Below are 17,461 nucleotides of genomic sequence, written 5' to 3'. Positions count from 1 at the left end.
CCAACTTTGTATAAAACTACATAGTATCAGTGGAAACAGTGTGGTCTCTGCCCTAAGAACTTATAATATACACAAGTTGTACATGAAACAGAATAATAGCAAGATCGTAATTAAAGTCATTTACATGTGGGGAAAAAGCAAAGAGAGGGATTTCTGTCAAGTGATATTAGTAGGGAAGTCTTAAAGGGAATGATTAACATGGGCTTGTAAATGGGAAGATATTTTAGGTATATAGAATTAAAAAAGCATAAGTTTACAGGTAAACATGATTTTTGGTAGTCCCTACATTTTGAATTCTTAGAAATGAACAATTATAAAGTGTCAGGGCTAGAAAGTATAAAAGAAAAATCAATTACCTTTTTTAAAGACAGGAATTATGGATGGTCCTCCATTTTTCTCCAGACTAAAAGGAAAACATTTTTATCACAAAAACTAGACATATATAAAGACTTATACACCCAGGTACCATGTTCAGTGCCTAATGGTCTAATTTATACATTACCTGTACTAACTATGCATGTTACCTGTAGGTGTTTTATATTCTGTCACTCGTTGACTCGCTTATCACCCAAAACATTTGGAAGAGTAATTCTGCTTGAAGTGATCAGGGAAAGCTCCATGGAAGAAGAGACACTTCAGTTAGACTCTGAAGAAAATAGGTCTTTAAATGGATGAGGTGGGGGGCGGGTATTCCAGATAGAGGGAATAGGATATGAAAAGTTACAATACTATAAAACAGCATGGCAAGTTCAAAGGGCACTAAGTAGTCTGGTGTGATTGGAATTAAAGGTATCTGGAGACATGATGGGAGATAAGCTTGGAGGATAAAGATTAGGTCATTTTATGTATTAATAAGAGAAAATTTAAACTTTATTTTCAAAGCAATGTAATACCTGTGAAATGTTTCAAGCCAAAGAATAACAAGGTATACCTAAGTTAATATGATGTGTGTGGCTTTAAAAGAAGTATTATTTTAATCATCATCCTGTACATGTAACATATAAATATGGTATTACACAATTTCCCTGGTAATAAAATGTAAGTCTTGATTAAAGTTAAAATATTAAAACTGCTTATCACAGATGTGTTCCTGGTTAATTTGATGAGGAACATTTGCTGTTGTCAACTTTAATGAGGCACAGGCCCCAATCTATTCAATAGGCCAGCTTCATGGCTATAGGGTTACGTGAAACTAGCTACTCTTAGGCTCAGAGTACTTTCATGGAGGGTCAGTTAACAGTAAAATTATGGCTCTCTACATACTTCAAAATTTATACATCCAAAGACTTCTAATCTGCCATTCTTGGGGCTGAATAGGGGTGTGGGAATAGAGAAGTGGAATATACTCCAAAACAATGATGTTGTGATCCCAACCAAAATCAATCTACTTATGTTTCCAGTAGTGGAATCAAGGAATATTTTGTGGAACTTAATCTTTTAGTGCATTTCCCATAGTTTCATTTACATCAAATTCCTTTACAGGATTTTTATGAAAATTAAAGGGAATAGTGTATGTAAATGCTCTAAGGAGAGTGCATAGAATTATTATTAGTTATGGGAGTAATTGTTATTTGCTTACCAGTTCCACCTCACTTGGTAGCCATTCCTATAAGTTTACTGACCACTTGTTACTGCTTATAATCCTGAAAGTTGAGTGTTCACAACTCCAGAGGGTGCCATTCACCTTACAGTCATTGTAGATTTGAATGGTTACTACAACCATTTTCCAGGGGATGGCAGTAAAGTGTACTGAGGAAGGGGCATCTTTCTCTAATTCCCAAAAAGTTGCCGTATGGGCTAGCTGTGGGAGTGACTGTAAAATAATACTTCCATTATTTAAACTAATTTTTTGAATTGGTAAATATTACTTTTAACATTGTCAATTAAAGCAATTGTAATTTAGTTTTCCCTGGCTTATTATATAAAATTAGATAATCAGTTTGGGGTTTTCAGTTTTTCAAAGAATTCAAATTAAAGTGACTCTGAAGATATACTCATTTTTCTCTATACTTAAAATTGACTTATAGAACCATGATATGCTGTTGGGTCCTATTCTCTTCTATTATCGTAGAGTTAATAATATATCTTGAGTAGTTCTGTTTCCTATATGTAAATAGCACTATTTGCAGAGATTTGTAATTCAGCTACAATTACAGAAGAGAAAATATGTCCATTGTAAGGAGATTCTCCTCTTCTCTCTTTTTTCAGAAACTTAAGTTCATGATAGAACTATAACACTGAGGCAAAATCATCTGAATAAATGCCTGGCAAACTTTGCCATAACTTGAACCACAGGGTCTGATTTAGCCCTGTTTCTGCCCTGGGAATTTGGCCTAGCTTTGGATCAAGTCTAAGAGTCCCATTTGATGCCAAGGTCATAGTGGCATTCCTGGTTGCCTCAGAGCTCTCAAATGTACCCCAGTCTACAAAAAAAAGGCTTCCTGGATCAGACTTGGAGGCAACCAGTCTTCCAGAAACTTTTCTGAAAGGCGGATGAATAATCCTGGCCAGACAGGATCCCCAAGATCAGGTTGTATTCTTGTCTGCACTTACAGTTCTGTTGCTAACTCGGAATTAAAACAGGCTTTGGCAATGGACATTTGGAATGAAGTTTATCCTTTGTTTTACAATGCATAGATTCATAACAAGGACGGTTCCCCGTGTTTGATCTTCCTTAAACTTCCTTAAAAATGCCTCTCAGTAATTTTACTACTGCAACTTCAAATATAGAAACAATACCTTAAGGAAGGAAGTCCCACTCTTTGTTGCATTTGAAATTCCTTTAAAAATGCTGGGTTTATACTTGCATCTCTGCTGATATTCTTTGTTATACGAAGGAACTGATTAGGCTTATTCCTGCATTCCTTTAATAAGATTCGGAAAGCATTTGCATTGTAAGTTAAGTAGCCAAGAGCACTGGAGCAAGCCATGCGAACCTAAATGAAGAGGAAACAATTTCTCCTTAACCATTGAGCTTTGTTCTTAAAATATCTAACCCAGTGCTCTCATTAAATATTTCATAGGAAAGTCTCTGTAGCTATGTATAGCAAATATGTATGTCAACTGATGGCACTCTATAGATAGAAGCATAGCAGCAATATTTTTAGGGAAGGCTGTCAATTGCCATTGATTTCTAGTAGTTGTTCTCAGTCCTGACTGCATTTTTAGAATCACCAGGAGTTTAAAAAGAAAAAGCCCACCAACTAAATACAGACTCTCTTAGTAGAATCTGGCATTGTGTATTGTTTTTAAAGAGCCACAGGGATTCTAATGGGCAGCCCGAGTAAGAACCTTTGAGTTTGAACTAAGACAGTAGGTCTCAGTCTTCATTGTGCATTGGAATCACCTGGATAACTATGAAAATCATGTCTGTATTCCACCCCCTAGAAACTGATTTAATTACTTTGGGGTGCATTGAACTGAACATTGGGACTTTTCAAAACTGCACAGGTGATTGTAATATAGGAAACCAAGTTAGAGAGTATAGCATAAAAGTAAGTTAAAAATAAGCCGTACAGGGAGGCAACTCAATTTTCCACAGCAAAACCAAAGAAACAAGCACAAGTATCAGGCCATGGGACTCCAGAAAAAGTAATTATTTCTTTGAAGGAAATACCCTCTGCATTTGACTCTGAAGTAATTAGGTTGTTCATATAATTAATAAAAGTATATTCCTGGGAAGTTCTTAGGAGAATCTGTTCATGGTGGCATAAGAAATGTCAAAGAAAGGAACATAAACCAGGCCCATGCAGGGTATCAGAAGGTTGACATAGTGGTCTTTACACTGGCATCTGACTGCTGTATATGCCCAAAAATCTTCCACACCTTGAACAGTGGTTCTGGACCAGCAGCCTCAGCTTCTGGGAACTTGTTAAAAATGCAAATTCTAGGGCCTACACCAGATGTATTAGATCAGAAACTTTGTGAATGGAGCCCAGCAGTCTGTGGTCTAACAAGTCCTCCAGGTGATTCTGTTGTACCCTAAAGTTGGAGAAATACTGCCTTAGATCCTGTGGGAAAAGCAAAGGAAACACTACTATGTGTAGTAGTGTTTTAGAGGCAAAACACTACTGTGGCCAGCCTGGTCTTCAGGTACCCTCACTCTAACCCTGTTTGGCAGGTAAGGAAAATTTTCCAATGGATTCCACTTTCATTCACTACAAATAATCATAGAAATGACAATGATTTTAATTATAAAATATTTTATAAATAATTATAAATTTCTGTATTATCCATGTACTTATTTGTAGACTGAATCTTAAAGATTGAAGTTAAAATGAATTTGCACATTTTGTGGAAACCACAATTGTGAATGGCAAATGTAGTACTAGAAAAATAACCAAATTTTGAGTTAGTTTTTTTTTTTTTTAGGTATTTCTTTATTTTTTTTTAATTTTTTTTTTTGTGGTACGCGGGCCTCTCACTGCTGTGGCCTCTCCCATTGCGGAGCTCAGGCTCCGGATGCGCAGGCTCAGCGGCCATGGCTCACGGGCCCAGCCGCTCCGCGGCATGTGGGATCTTCCCGGACCGGGGCATGAACCCATGTCCCCTGCATCAGCAGGCAGACTCTCACCACTGCGCCACCAGGGAAGCCCAATATGAACTATTATATGAGACTCAACCTGTGGAGAAATTAGCCTGCAGAAGTGAGAGAGAGGCAAATTATATTTTAGAATACTCTATTTTCAAATTAATTATTATTATTATTTTTTTACCTCTTCTTGCCTTGAGTACAAATGATAGCAGAGCCGTTGGATTGTCCCTAATGTGGTAAATGCTTCTGGAATACCACCTCTAGAATGAGCCAGGGTAGCTATTAAATTCCCTATAAATTAAACAACAAGAAAAAAAATGCCTGTGTTATTTAATTGGTATAAACTGATATACTGTGCTTTCATTCACTTGCATATATTAAAGTATTAAAAAAGGTTTGAGGGACTTCCCCGGCGGTCCAGTGGTTAAGACTTCACCTTCCAATGCACGGGGTGCGGGTTAGATCCCTGGTCGGGGAGCTAAGATCCCACATGCCTTGCGGCCAAAAAACCAAAACATAAAACAGAAGCAATACTGTAACAAATTCAATAAAGACTTTAAAAATGGTCCACATCAAAAAAATCTTTAAAGAGGTTTAATTCTCAAGACATCTCTATTAATGAAGACCTGCTGAGAAAAAGCATGTGTGTTAAATATAGAATAAACTTTCCCCAAAATTATGGTTTGGTTTTCTGTCACAAATAGTAAAAGTTAAATAGGTTTATTTAAGAGTGGGGAATTTTGAAAAATCAGAGGTTTTCTTCCTCTTGGCTTCAGAATATATTTTGTTTTGAGCTTTTATGGTTTGTTTGTTTTAATGACTATGAACATAATGTTTGAACTACTGTAAGAAAATTTAATGTCCTTTTTGCAATTCAGATGGCTTTGAGTTCAGGGCTTAATGGTATTTTAAAACCAAGTAATGTATTACTTACTGAAGTTTATGATCATTGAAGTTCTTGCCATAAAAAGAAATGTTTTGAGATTGAGGTAATAAACTGATCTAGTAATTAAATAAATGTGCAGCTACGAACTTAAGATTGTTTCATTCGAATTCATGTTTTATTTTTAGAGCTTCCGTGTGATATTCTTTCACAGTATTGTTGCTGTGTTGGAATAGGTGTAACACAAATTTTAAGACATAAATGTATTTTTACATTTGTGGATGGATACTTTATTGAGGTATTAACTGAGTTTTTGTTCTCCTTGTATTTTTTTCCAGCCTCCATTATAAGCCAGGAAGCCCTTTGTATTTATTGCCTCAGGATGAGGAGGGCTGGGTTGTATGGCCTAGAGCAAAAATTGTCTAAAGATAACCTTTCTTTCAGGCTTATATTTTCAAAAGCCTGAGTTTATAGAAGGCATTATGCCAGGGGGAAGGGACAGAGGAGTCTTTAAAGATAGGGAGTAAGAAATGGGGAACCAATGGGGAAGGGCAGAGAATCTAAGACTAAAACAGAGATAGCAGGAGCTTTTAGTGAAGAATGGCTAAGTGGTGTACATAGGAAAACTGGACACTTGGCAACAGAAATCTCAGTCTCTGCAAAATTTTATGCTTTTGGAACATCTGGAAACCATATCAACTTGGACTTGAGCATGTCATTTATTTTACATTATACCTGAGGCCTGAATATCTGGCTTTGCTTGAGATACCCCAGACATGCATATGGCTCTGGAGATGCATATGACTCCAGTGGTGGAGTGCAGAGAAAGCCCAATAATTTTTGAGATTGTTTCTACCAGCCTGGGAAAATTAATATTTGAAAGCTAGAATAATATGGCATTTCTTGCACAGAAGAGTTTGTAAAATTGAAACCCACTACAATTGTTTTTCAGAGTCATAGAATTACTACGACATTGAATTAAGAATGTTATTTAGATAAAAATATATTTAATAGGGCTTCCCTGGTGGCGCAGTGGTTAAGAGTCCATCTGCCAATGCGGGGGACATGGGTTCGAGCCCTGATCCGGGAAGATCCCACATACCGCGGAGCAACTAATCCTGTGAGCCACAACTACTGAGCCGGTGTGCCTAGAGCCCGTGCTCCGCAGCAAGAGAAGCCACTGCAGTGAGAAGCCCCTGCTCCCGCAACTATAGAAAGCCCGTGGGCAGCAAAGAGGATCTAACGCAGCCAAAACAAATAAAATTAAAAAAAAAAAACAAAAAAAAACAAAACAAAACAAAAATATATATATATATTTAATAACTTCTTTTAAACATGTATTTTTCCTAGTTTTCATCAGAAAGTTTTTGTTTGCTTGAATTTACCTTCCATGCCAAGTAAATACACTCCATAAAAATGTAATTTTATGGCAGCAAGTGGAGATTCCTTCACTGTGTTCAGTAATCCATTTCAGTTAAAAAAACAAATACTTTATTTTTTGGTAGTTGTCACTCCATATGGCTGTCGTTTTGATACTGTTTTATGTTGTACTGAGCATGACAGATCAAGAGAACTAATGTATTGATCATCTGGAGAGTTAGGTCTAGATAGACATAGTCACACAATTAGCACTAACTATGTCAAGAACTCTGTTGGACCATTTTGCTTTGCTATATTGGATAGCAACGTAGAGAACTCTTAAATATTAGACAAATATGCACAATTAGTCAAAAGGAAACCAGACAGAGGTTATCAGTATAAATCTGCCAGTATTATTATAAAGCAGTGTACAAATTTTGTTGTTGGTAGCTCATAGTTGAATTCTCATCTTACATTCTGGAAAAAGTAATTAGGGGTTCAAAAAAGTAATTAGGAAATCAGAAAGGTTCTATTTGGGGTGCACAGTAGTCTTTCATTGTTCCATGTAGCCTTAACTCTGGAGTTCCGTGTAGACTTATATGAGTTCATTCTTCAAACTGTGTGACAGAATATCAGGCTTATTATTTTATTATTGCTCAGATTACCAAAAAAATTTTTTGTAAACAGTTTTAGGTGGATATGATTAGCTTCTAGTTATTTCTTACCTGTCAAGGCAATAGTAGTGGAATGAACTGAATACAGACTATCAACTAAAATAGTAACACCTCTTGCAGTCAAAGTAATGTGGTCCACATCTATAATGACTTTAGCTAATATAATAATCTAAAAACAAAAAAGAGGCATAGAATCATTAAACATTTTCTACTCAGCTTCTGTAATTAACCTTTTATTTCTGAGGGGATACTTCTCGGAAAAGTAAGAGGGGTAATTTGGTATGATTCAATGAGAAGCGAGCTGTGTGGGGAGGACCTAGAGTACATATCCCTATCTGATCACTGCAGTGACCATCGTAGGCTGTATTATTCTTTCTACGACGTTTGCAACTTTTGCATTGTTGAAGTATGGGTTCATAGAAAATACTTCTAAAGGTCATAGGATAGAAAAAGAAGAATAAGACCAAGAAGAATTCAGATACATAAGGTTGTCTACATGGTTGAAGAATTAGGTGATCAGCTAAAGATCTGCAGTTAGAAAACTTGTCTTGGACACTACCATGTTTCTCTACCTATTTCCTTGTAAAATAGGGTTGATGAAAATAATACTATATTTCTATCAATCTGATAGGGTTGTTATAAGCATCAGATGAGATATAAAGACAAAAGTGCCTTGTGACTTGTAAAATTCTATATAAATGAAGAAATCCTCATAGATAATGGAGTTTTTATGAAGTGAGGAAGGGACTGGTGTCAAAAATACTGTGAATTTTACAAAAGCAGTAAACGTTTTTCCAGATCCAAAGTTTATTCTAATTTTTCAGTTTTCACTAAAAAGACATATTGATTTGAAGTTTTAACCTTCAATTTTATACCTGAAAAGCTGCCATTGCCTTCTCAGTTTCAAATGTTGATTCAAGAAAAGGTTCAAAAGTTGATACGGTTATTATTCCACTTTCCAATATTAAGTATTGTTGAAAGCGACTATTGAAGGCAAAAAGGGTTAACGCATAGCCTGCTCTTAAACAAATATCCTAGAAATAGGAGAAACATGCATTATCTTTAACTTACTTCATTTGTCATGTTACTCAAGGGTAATACGTTTTGAATTCTTGCATATTAAGATACATTTCATTCGTATCTCTGGGAGTAAAATATGACATTATTGGGGAAAACAGATAATAGAGTTACCCCAGAATGTTACTGAACAGATAAAACAGAGAATTAGGTTGTGGTATCAAGGAGAAGAAAAGAGAAAAATTTTAATTTTTAAATGGAATGTTAGATTACTGATTATGCAAATGAATACCTAAATGGTAATAGGAAACTCCACAATTTCATTAACCTTCAACTTTTGTTTCAACATATTTTTCTTTCAATATTTTGAAATAGAGCTGATAAATCAAAACTTCTCTTATATAGCATGATATATATTGAATTTTATGCATTGTGAGATATCTGTCATTTCTTAAAATAAGTACAAATTTTACAAAAATTCTACTGTACTATATTCTAAGGGAGAATAAAAGAAAAATGATTTGCTTTTAAAAATCGCATTTTAACATTCTGGGAGTGGGCAAACAGAGCAAAAGGCAATTCTCCCTTTGGCAGTCCACTTGCCAAAGATTAACAAGTATGGTCCATCTTCTAGAAAGACCCAAAAGATACAATCCTATCACTAAATCTTATTTATAATATTTTATTTGAACATAGTAGTACAGAGAGAGAGAACCATTAATCTTAGTGAGAGAACCATTAATCTTAGTGAGTTTTCTTCTGCTGCTCTTAATCATATAAAAATGCTATAGGTACATACTGAAATATTTACAGATAAAATTATATGATGCCTGAGATTTGCTTCAAAAGTAATATAGGGGAATTGAGGGAATATATAACTAAGATTGACCATGAGTTGATAACTGCTGAAGCTAGGTCATGGGAATATTTGAGTTCACTATGCTACTTTGTCGTTCTTTTTCTGATTGAAATTTTCAATAATAAAAATTATGTACTGGTGCGGCTCCCGAGAGCTCATAGCACAGGAGCAGAGCAAGCACCGCCGAGGCCCCGGGCCCCAGGCAGCAGCAGCGGCGGCCGGGATGGCAGGGCAGGAGCCGGTGGCCTGAACACTCTCTGCAGTCCCTCTCCTGGGTCTTCATGGGCCTCAACTGCCCCAGCCTCCAACTTTTCCGCCCTCTCCCTTCCCTCCCGCAAAACTCCAGCAACAAAGAAAAGTAGTCCGAGAGGGAGTGGTGACACGTGTCGTCACCCCTCCTCGCCCATGAAGGCCAGGACTTACTGAAAAATTAGAAAGGAGAGGACGCAGATAGCAGAAGCAAGAAGAACTACAATCCTGCAGCCTGTGGAACAAAAACCACATTCACAGAAAGACAGACAAGATGAAAAGGGAGAGGGCTATGTACCAGATGAAGGAACAAGATAAACCCCCAGAAAAACAAATGAATGAAGTGGAGATAGGCAACCTTCCAGAAAAAGAATTCAGAATAATGATAGTGAAGATGATCCAGGACCTTGGAAAAAAAATGGAGGCAAAGATCAAGAAGACGCAAGAAATGTTTAACAAACACCTAGAAGAATTAAAGAACAAACAAAAAGAGATGAACAATACAATAACTGAAATGAAAACTACACCAGAAGGAATCAATAGCAGAATAACTGAGGCAGAAGAACGGATAAGTGACCTGGAAGACAGAATGGTGGAATTCACTGCTGTGGAACGGAATAAAGAAAAAAGAATGAAAAGAAATAAAGACAGCCTAAGAGACCTCTGAGACAACATTAAACGCAACAACATTCGCATTATAGGGGTCCCAGAAGGAAAAGAGAGAGAGAAAGGACCAGAGAAAATATTTGAAAAGATTATAGTCGAAAACTTCCCTAACATGGGAAGGGAAATAGCCACCCAGTCCAGGAAGCGCAGCAATTCCCGTACAGGATAAACCCAAGGAGAAACACGCCAAGACACATAGTAATCAAATTGGCAAAAATTATTGAAAGCAGCAAGGGAAAAACGACAACATACAAGGGAATTCCCATAAGGTTAACAGCTGATTTCTCAGCAGAAACTCTACAAGTCAGAAGGGAGTGGCATGATATACTTAAAGTGATGAAAGGGAAGAACCTACAACCAAGATTACTCTACCTGGCAAGTATCTCATTCAGATTCGATAGAGAAATCAAAAGCTTTACAGACAAGCAAAAGCTAAGAGAATTCAGCACCACCAAACCAGCTCTACAACAAATGCTAAAGGAACTTCTCTAAGTGGGAAACACAAGAGAAGAAAAGGACCTACAAAAACAAACCCAAAACAATTAAGAAAATGGTCATAAGAACATACATATCGATAATTACCTTAAACCTGAATATATTAAATGCTTCAATCAAAAGACACAGGCTTGCTGAATGGATACAAAAACAAGAACCATATATATGCTGTCTACAAGAGACCCACTTCAGACCTAGGGACACATACAGACTGAAAGTGAGGGGATGGAAAAAGATATTCCATGCAAGGGGAAATCAAAAGAAAGCTGGAGTAGCAATACTCATATCAGATAAAATAGACTTTAAAATAAAGAATGTTACAAGAGACAAGGAAGGACACTACAAAATGATCAAGGGATCAATCCAAGAAGAAGATATAACAATTATAAATGTATATGCACCCAACATAGGAGCACCTCAATACATAAGGCAACTGCTAACAGCTATAAAAGAGGAACTCGACAGTAACGCAGTAATAGTGGGAGACTTTAACACCTTACTTACAGCAATGGACAGATCATCCAAAATGAAAATAATTAAGGAAACCGAAGCTTTAAATGACACAATAGGCCAGAGAGATTTAATAGATATTTATAGGACATTCCATCCAAAAACAGCTGATTACACTTTCTTTTCACATGAGCACGGAACATTCTCCAGGATAGATCACATCTTGGGTCACGAATCAAGCCTCAGTAAAGTTAAGAAAATTGAAGTCGTATCAGGCATCTTCTCTGACCACAACGCTATGGGATTAGAAATGAATTACAAGGGAAAAAAACGTAAAAAAACACATGGAGGCTAAACAATACGTTACTAAATAACCAAGAGGTCACTGAAGAAATCAAAGAGGAAATCAAACAATACCTAGAGACAAGTGACAATGAAAACATGAAAATCCAAAATCTATGGTATGCAGCAAAAGCAGTTTTAAGAGGGAAATTTATAGCTATACAAGCCTACCTCAAGAAACAAGAAAAATCTCAAATAAACAATCTAACCTTACACCTAAAGGAACTAGAGAAAGAAGAACAAACAAAACCCAAAGTTAGCAGAAGGAAAGAAACCATAAAGATCAGAGCAGAAATAAATGAAATAGAAACAAAGAAAACAATAGCAAAGATCAATAAAACTAAAAGCTGGTTCTTTGAAAAGATAAACAAAATTGATAAACCATTAGTGAGACTCATCAAGAAAAAGAGGAGAGTACTCAAATCAATAAAATTAGAAATGAAAAAGGAGAAGTTACAACAGACACCGCAGAAATACAAAGCATCCTAAGAGACCACTACAAGCAACTCTATGCCAATAAAATGGACAACCTGGAAGAAATGGACAAATTCTTAGAAAGGTATAACCTCCCAAGACTGAACCAGGAAGAAACAGAAAATATGAACAGACTAATCACAAGGAATGAAATTGAAACTGTTATTAAAAATCTTCCAACAAACCAAAGTCCAGGACCACATGGCTTCACAGATGAATTCTATCAAACATTAGAGAAGAGCTAACACCCATCCTTCTCAAACTCTTCCAAAAAATTGCAGAGGAAGGAACACTCCCAAACTCATTCTGTGAGGCCACCATCACCCTGATACCAAAACCAGATACTACAAAAAAAAGAAAATTACAGACCAATATCACTGATGAATATAGAGGCAAAACTCCTCAACAACATAATAGCAAACAGAATCCAACAACACAATAAAAGGGTCATACATCATGACCAAGTGGGATTTATCCCAGGGATGCAAGGATTCCTCAATATATGCAAATCAATCAATGTGATACATCATATTAACAAATTGAAGAAGAAAAATGATCATCTCAGTAGATGCAGAAAAAGCTTTTGACAAAATTCAATACCCATTTATGACAAAAATTCTCCAGAAAGTGGGCATAGAGGGAACCTACCTCAACATAATAAAGGTGATATACGACAAACCCACAGCAAACATCATTCTCAACGGTGAAAAACTGAAAGCATTTCCTCTAAGATCAGGAAGGAGATAAGGAAGTCCACTCTCGCCACTATTATTCAACATAGTTTTGGAAGTCCTAGCCATGGCAATCAGAGAAGAAAAAGAAATAAAAGAAATACAAATTGGAAAAGAAGAAGTAAAACTGTCACTGTTTTCAGGTGACATGATACTATACATAGAGAATCCTAAAAATGCCACCAGAAAACTACTAGAGCTAATCGATGGATTTGGTAAAGTTGCAGGATACAAAATTAATGCACAGAAATCTCTTGCATTCCTATACACTAATGATGAAAAATCTGAAAGAGAAATTAAGGAAACACTCCCATTTACCATTGCAACAAAAAGAATAAAATACCTAGGAATAAACCTACCTGGGGAGACAAAAGAGCTGTATGCAGAAAACTCTAAGACGCTGATGAAAGAAATTAAAGATGATACCAACAGATGGAGAGATATATCATGTTCTTGGATTGGAAGAATCAACATTGTGAAAATGACTATACTACCCAAAGCAATCTACAGATTCAATGCAATCCCTATCAAATTACCAATGGCATTTTTTACCATTGGTAGAACTAGAACAAAAAATCTTAAAATTTGTATGGAGACACAAAAGACCCCGAATAGCCAAAGCAGTCTTGAGGGAAAAAAGCGTAACAGGAGGAATCAGACTCCCTGACTTCAGACTATACTACAGAGCTACAGTAATCAAGACAATATGGTACTGGAACAAACACAGAAACATAGATCAATGGAACAAGATAGAAAGCCCAGAAATAAACCCATGCAACTTTGGTCAACTAATCTACGACAAAGGAGGCAAGGATATACAATGAAGAAAAGATAGTCTCTTCAATAAGTGGTGCTGGGAAAACTGGACAGCTACATGTAAAAGAATGAAATTAGAACACTCCCTAACACCATACACAAAAATAAACTCAAAATGGATTAGAGACCTAAATGTAAGACCGGACACTATAAAACTCTTAGAGGAAAACTTAGGAAGAACACTCTTTGACATAAATCACAGAAAGATCTTTTTTGATTCACCTCCTAGAGTAATGGAAATAAAAATAAACAAATGGGACCTAATGAAACTTCGAAGCTTTTGCACAGCAAAGGAAACCATAAACAAGACCAAAAGACAACCCTCAGAATGGGAGAAAATATTTGCAAACGAATCAATGGACAAAGGATTAATCTCCAAAATATATAAGCAGCTCATGCAGCTCAATATTAAAGAAACAAACAACCCAATCCAAAAATGGGCAGAAGACCTAAATAGACATTTCTCCAAAGAAGACATACAGATGGCCAAGAAGCACATGAAAATCTGTTCAACATCACTAATTATTAGAGAAATGCAAATCAAAACTACAATGAGGTATCACCTCACACCAGTTAGAATGGGCATCATCAGGAAGTCTACAAACAACAAATGTGGAGAGGGTGTGGAGAAAAGGGAACCATCTTGCACTGTTGGTGGAAATGTAAATTGATACAGCCACTATGGAGAACAGTATGGAGGTTCCTTAAAAAACTAAAAATAGAACTACCATATGACCCAGCAATCCCACTACTGGGCATATACCCAGAGAAAACCATAATTCAAAAAGACACATGCACCCCAATGTGCATTGCAGCACTATTTACAATAGCCAGGACATGGAAGCAAGCTAAATGCCCATTGACAGATGAATGGATAAAGAAGATGTGGTACATATATACAGTGGAATATTACTCAGCCATAAAAAGGAACGAAATTGGGTCATTTGTTGAGACATGGATGGATCTAGAGACTGTCATACAGAGTGAAGTAAGTCAGAAAGAGAAAAACAAATATCGTATATTAACATGTATGTGGAACCTAGAAAAATGGTACCGATGAACCGGTTTGCAGGACAGAAGTTGAGACACAGATGTAGAGAACAAATGTATGGATACCAAGGGGGGAAAGCCGCGGGGAGGTGCGGATGGTGGTGTGCTGAATTGGGCGATTGGGATTGACATGTATACACTGATGTGTATAAAACTGATGACTAATAAGAACCTGCTGTATAAAAAAAATAAATAAAATAAAACTCAAAAGTTAACCAAAAAAATATGTACTTACAAAATAGTCACCTGGTCACAGGCAAGAAGAAAAGTATTAGGTACAAAGGAATAGTGTCCAGACAGTGAAGCAGGTGGTAACAATCTTGGAGGAAAAGTAGAATGATTGAGAGTGGAACGGGCAGTAGAAGGAAAGGGAGAAGATGGGTGTCCCTGAGGAATAGGGTAATGAGAGTAAAGTGTGGAAGGAACAGAGTGGAGAAGGAAGAAATGTAGTTTAGAAAGTCAGTCAGACATGAATCTCTCATCCTATTTTTGCCCATATTACAGCAGCACTTCTCCATCTTTTTGTGTACTGCACTAGAGTAAAATTCTGTATTTAAAAAAATTAATGCAATGACTTCATTTCTCCCCCTTACAATCCTTATTCCTTCCTCAAAATCTCCCAGAACTGAGAGAGACATAGTTGGCAATTTTCTCCCCTTATTGCTAAATGCACTGTAGATAACAAAAGTTTGGCAGTTTCTCTATTTCTCTAGGGCTAGTGTGGCCCATGGACCAGTGTTAGTCCACAAAAATCTTTGACAACAGGATTATAGAAACTGAGAATAGATATTTAAAAGAAACAGCTCTTCCTTAGAGTTAAATACCAATTAATAAATTAATAAAGAAGGGAATTCTTTTTTATAATCGCCATTAGGCAGATGCCAGAGTAATTATTATTACATCAGTGGATCCTAAAATTGGTGAGCAAAAGTACGATGCAAAACAGAATATTTCCATAGTCTCAAAGCGTCTCACCTCAAGATACTTGTTAATTAGAGTGAAGTAAGTCAGAAAGAGAAAGACAAATACCGTATGCTAACACATATATATGGAATTTAAGAAAAAAAAAATGTCATGAAGAACCTAGGCGTAAGACAGGAATAAAGACACAGACCTACTGGAGAACGGACTTGAGGATATGGGGAGGGGGAAGGGTGAGCTGTGACAGGGCGAGAGAGAGGCATGGACATATATACACTAACAAACGTAAAGTAGATAGCTAGTGGGAAGCAGCCGCATAGCACACGGAGATCAGCTCGGTGCTTTGTGACCGCCTGGAGGGGTGGGATAGGGAGGGTGGGAGGGAGGGAGACGCAAGAGGGAAGAGATATGGGAACATATGTATATGTATAACTGATTCACTTTGTTATAAAGCAGAAACTAACACACCATTGTAAAGCAATTATACCTCAATAAAGATGTTAAAAAAAAAGATACTTGTTAATTACAAAGGGAAGAACAATAACTTTACAGTGGAGAAATATGCCAGACACCACTTTAATCAGGCACCCAAAGTTAACATTGCCAGTTATAAGGTATATCAACGTGTACCCCCTGAAATGATGCACGGGGAAAGTGAGTGAAGACTACGGTATTCTTGCCAAAATGCATAACCTCAGTTTAACTGTGAGAAACATCAGATAAATTGAGGGACATTCTACGAAATAACTGGCCTGGACTCATCAAAAATATCACAATCATGAAAGACAGAAAATCATGAAAGACAAAGGACTGAGTGTCACAGATTAAAGGAGACTAAAGAGACATGATAATTAGATGCAATGTGGGATCCTGGATTGAATTCTGGAATAGGAAAAGGACATTGGTGAGAAACTGGCAAAATTTAAAATGAAGTCTGCAGATAAGCTAATACTATTGTATCGATGTTAATTTCCTGGTTGACATCCAGGAAAGCTATATGAAGGATAGCCAGAACACTCTGTACTATTTTTGCAAATTTATGGAAAGTCTAAAATTATTTCAAAATTTAAAATTTGGTTGCTTTAGGGACTTCCCTGGTGGCGCAGTGGTTAGGAGTCCGCCTGCCAATGCAGGGAACACGGGTTCAAGCCCTGGTCCGGGAAGATCCCACATGCTACGGAGCAACTAAGCCCATGTGCCACAACTGCTGAGCCTGCGCTCTAGAGCCCACATGCCACAACTTCTGAGGCCCACATGCCCAGAGCCCGTGCTCTGCAACAAAGAGAAACCACCGTAATGAGAGGCCCCCCCAAAGACTGTCCCCCGCTCACCGCAACTAGAGAAAGCTCGCGCACAACAACGAAGAACCAACGCAGCCATAAATAAATACATACATACATTTGGTTGCTTTAAAATTATTTCCCCATAACAGATTGCTGCATAAAAGGCTATTCCTTTATTACAAATAGTTTGAGAACCACCACTCTAGAATACTGGGTAAGAAGTGGATGACTGAGTTTTGAAAGGTCATAAAATTAGGCTAAAGTTTGATGCATCCAAAAACATTTGTTTTTTGTCTCTTCACCAAGCATTAAAATTGCTACATTTCAGAAAGGGAGAAAATATTTGCAGGTGAAGCAACTGACAAAGGATTAATCTGCAAAATATACAAGCAGCTCATGCAGCTCAATATCAAAATAACAAACAACCCAATTCAAAATTGGGCAGAAGACCTAAATAGACATTTCTCCAAAGAAGACATACAGATTGCCAACAAACACATGAAAGGATGCTCAACATCACTAATCATTAGAGAAAAGCAAATCAAAACTACAATGAAGTATCACCTCACACAGGTCAGAATGGCCATCATCAAAAAATCTATAAACAACAAATGCTGGAGAGGGTGTGGAGAAAAGGGAACCCTCTTGCACTGTTGGT

General features: G+C 36.9%; 1 protein-coding gene across 1 annotated transcript in view; it reads right to left on the bottom strand.

Annotated features, from left to right (window-relative positions):
• The window catches only part of ANKAR (ankyrin and armadillo repeat containing), an 88,779-nt gene that overhangs the window by 1,372 nt on the left and 69,946 nt on the right, over positions 1-17,461 (bottom strand). The window contains exons 18-22 of the mRNA XM_004276930.3: positions 8,326-8,484; positions 7,502-7,619; positions 4,716-4,825; positions 2,740-2,936; positions 357-403 (exon numbers count right to left, since the gene is read on the bottom strand). Coding sequence (XP_004276978.1) covers positions 357-403; positions 2,740-2,936; positions 4,716-4,825; positions 7,502-7,619; positions 8,326-8,484 — 631 coding nt within the window. The remainder of the gene's footprint in view (positions 1-356; positions 404-2,739; positions 2,937-4,715; positions 4,826-7,501; positions 7,620-8,325; positions 8,485-17,461) is intronic.

The sequence above is a fragment of the Orcinus orca genome, chromosome 7 (assembly GCF_937001465.1).
Source record: "Orcinus orca chromosome 7, mOrcOrc1.1, whole genome shotgun sequence".
Classification (NCBI taxonomy): Eukaryota; Metazoa; Chordata; class Mammalia; order Artiodactyla; family Delphinidae; genus Orcinus; species Orcinus orca.
This window is presented reverse-complemented; position numbering and strand designations above follow the sequence as displayed.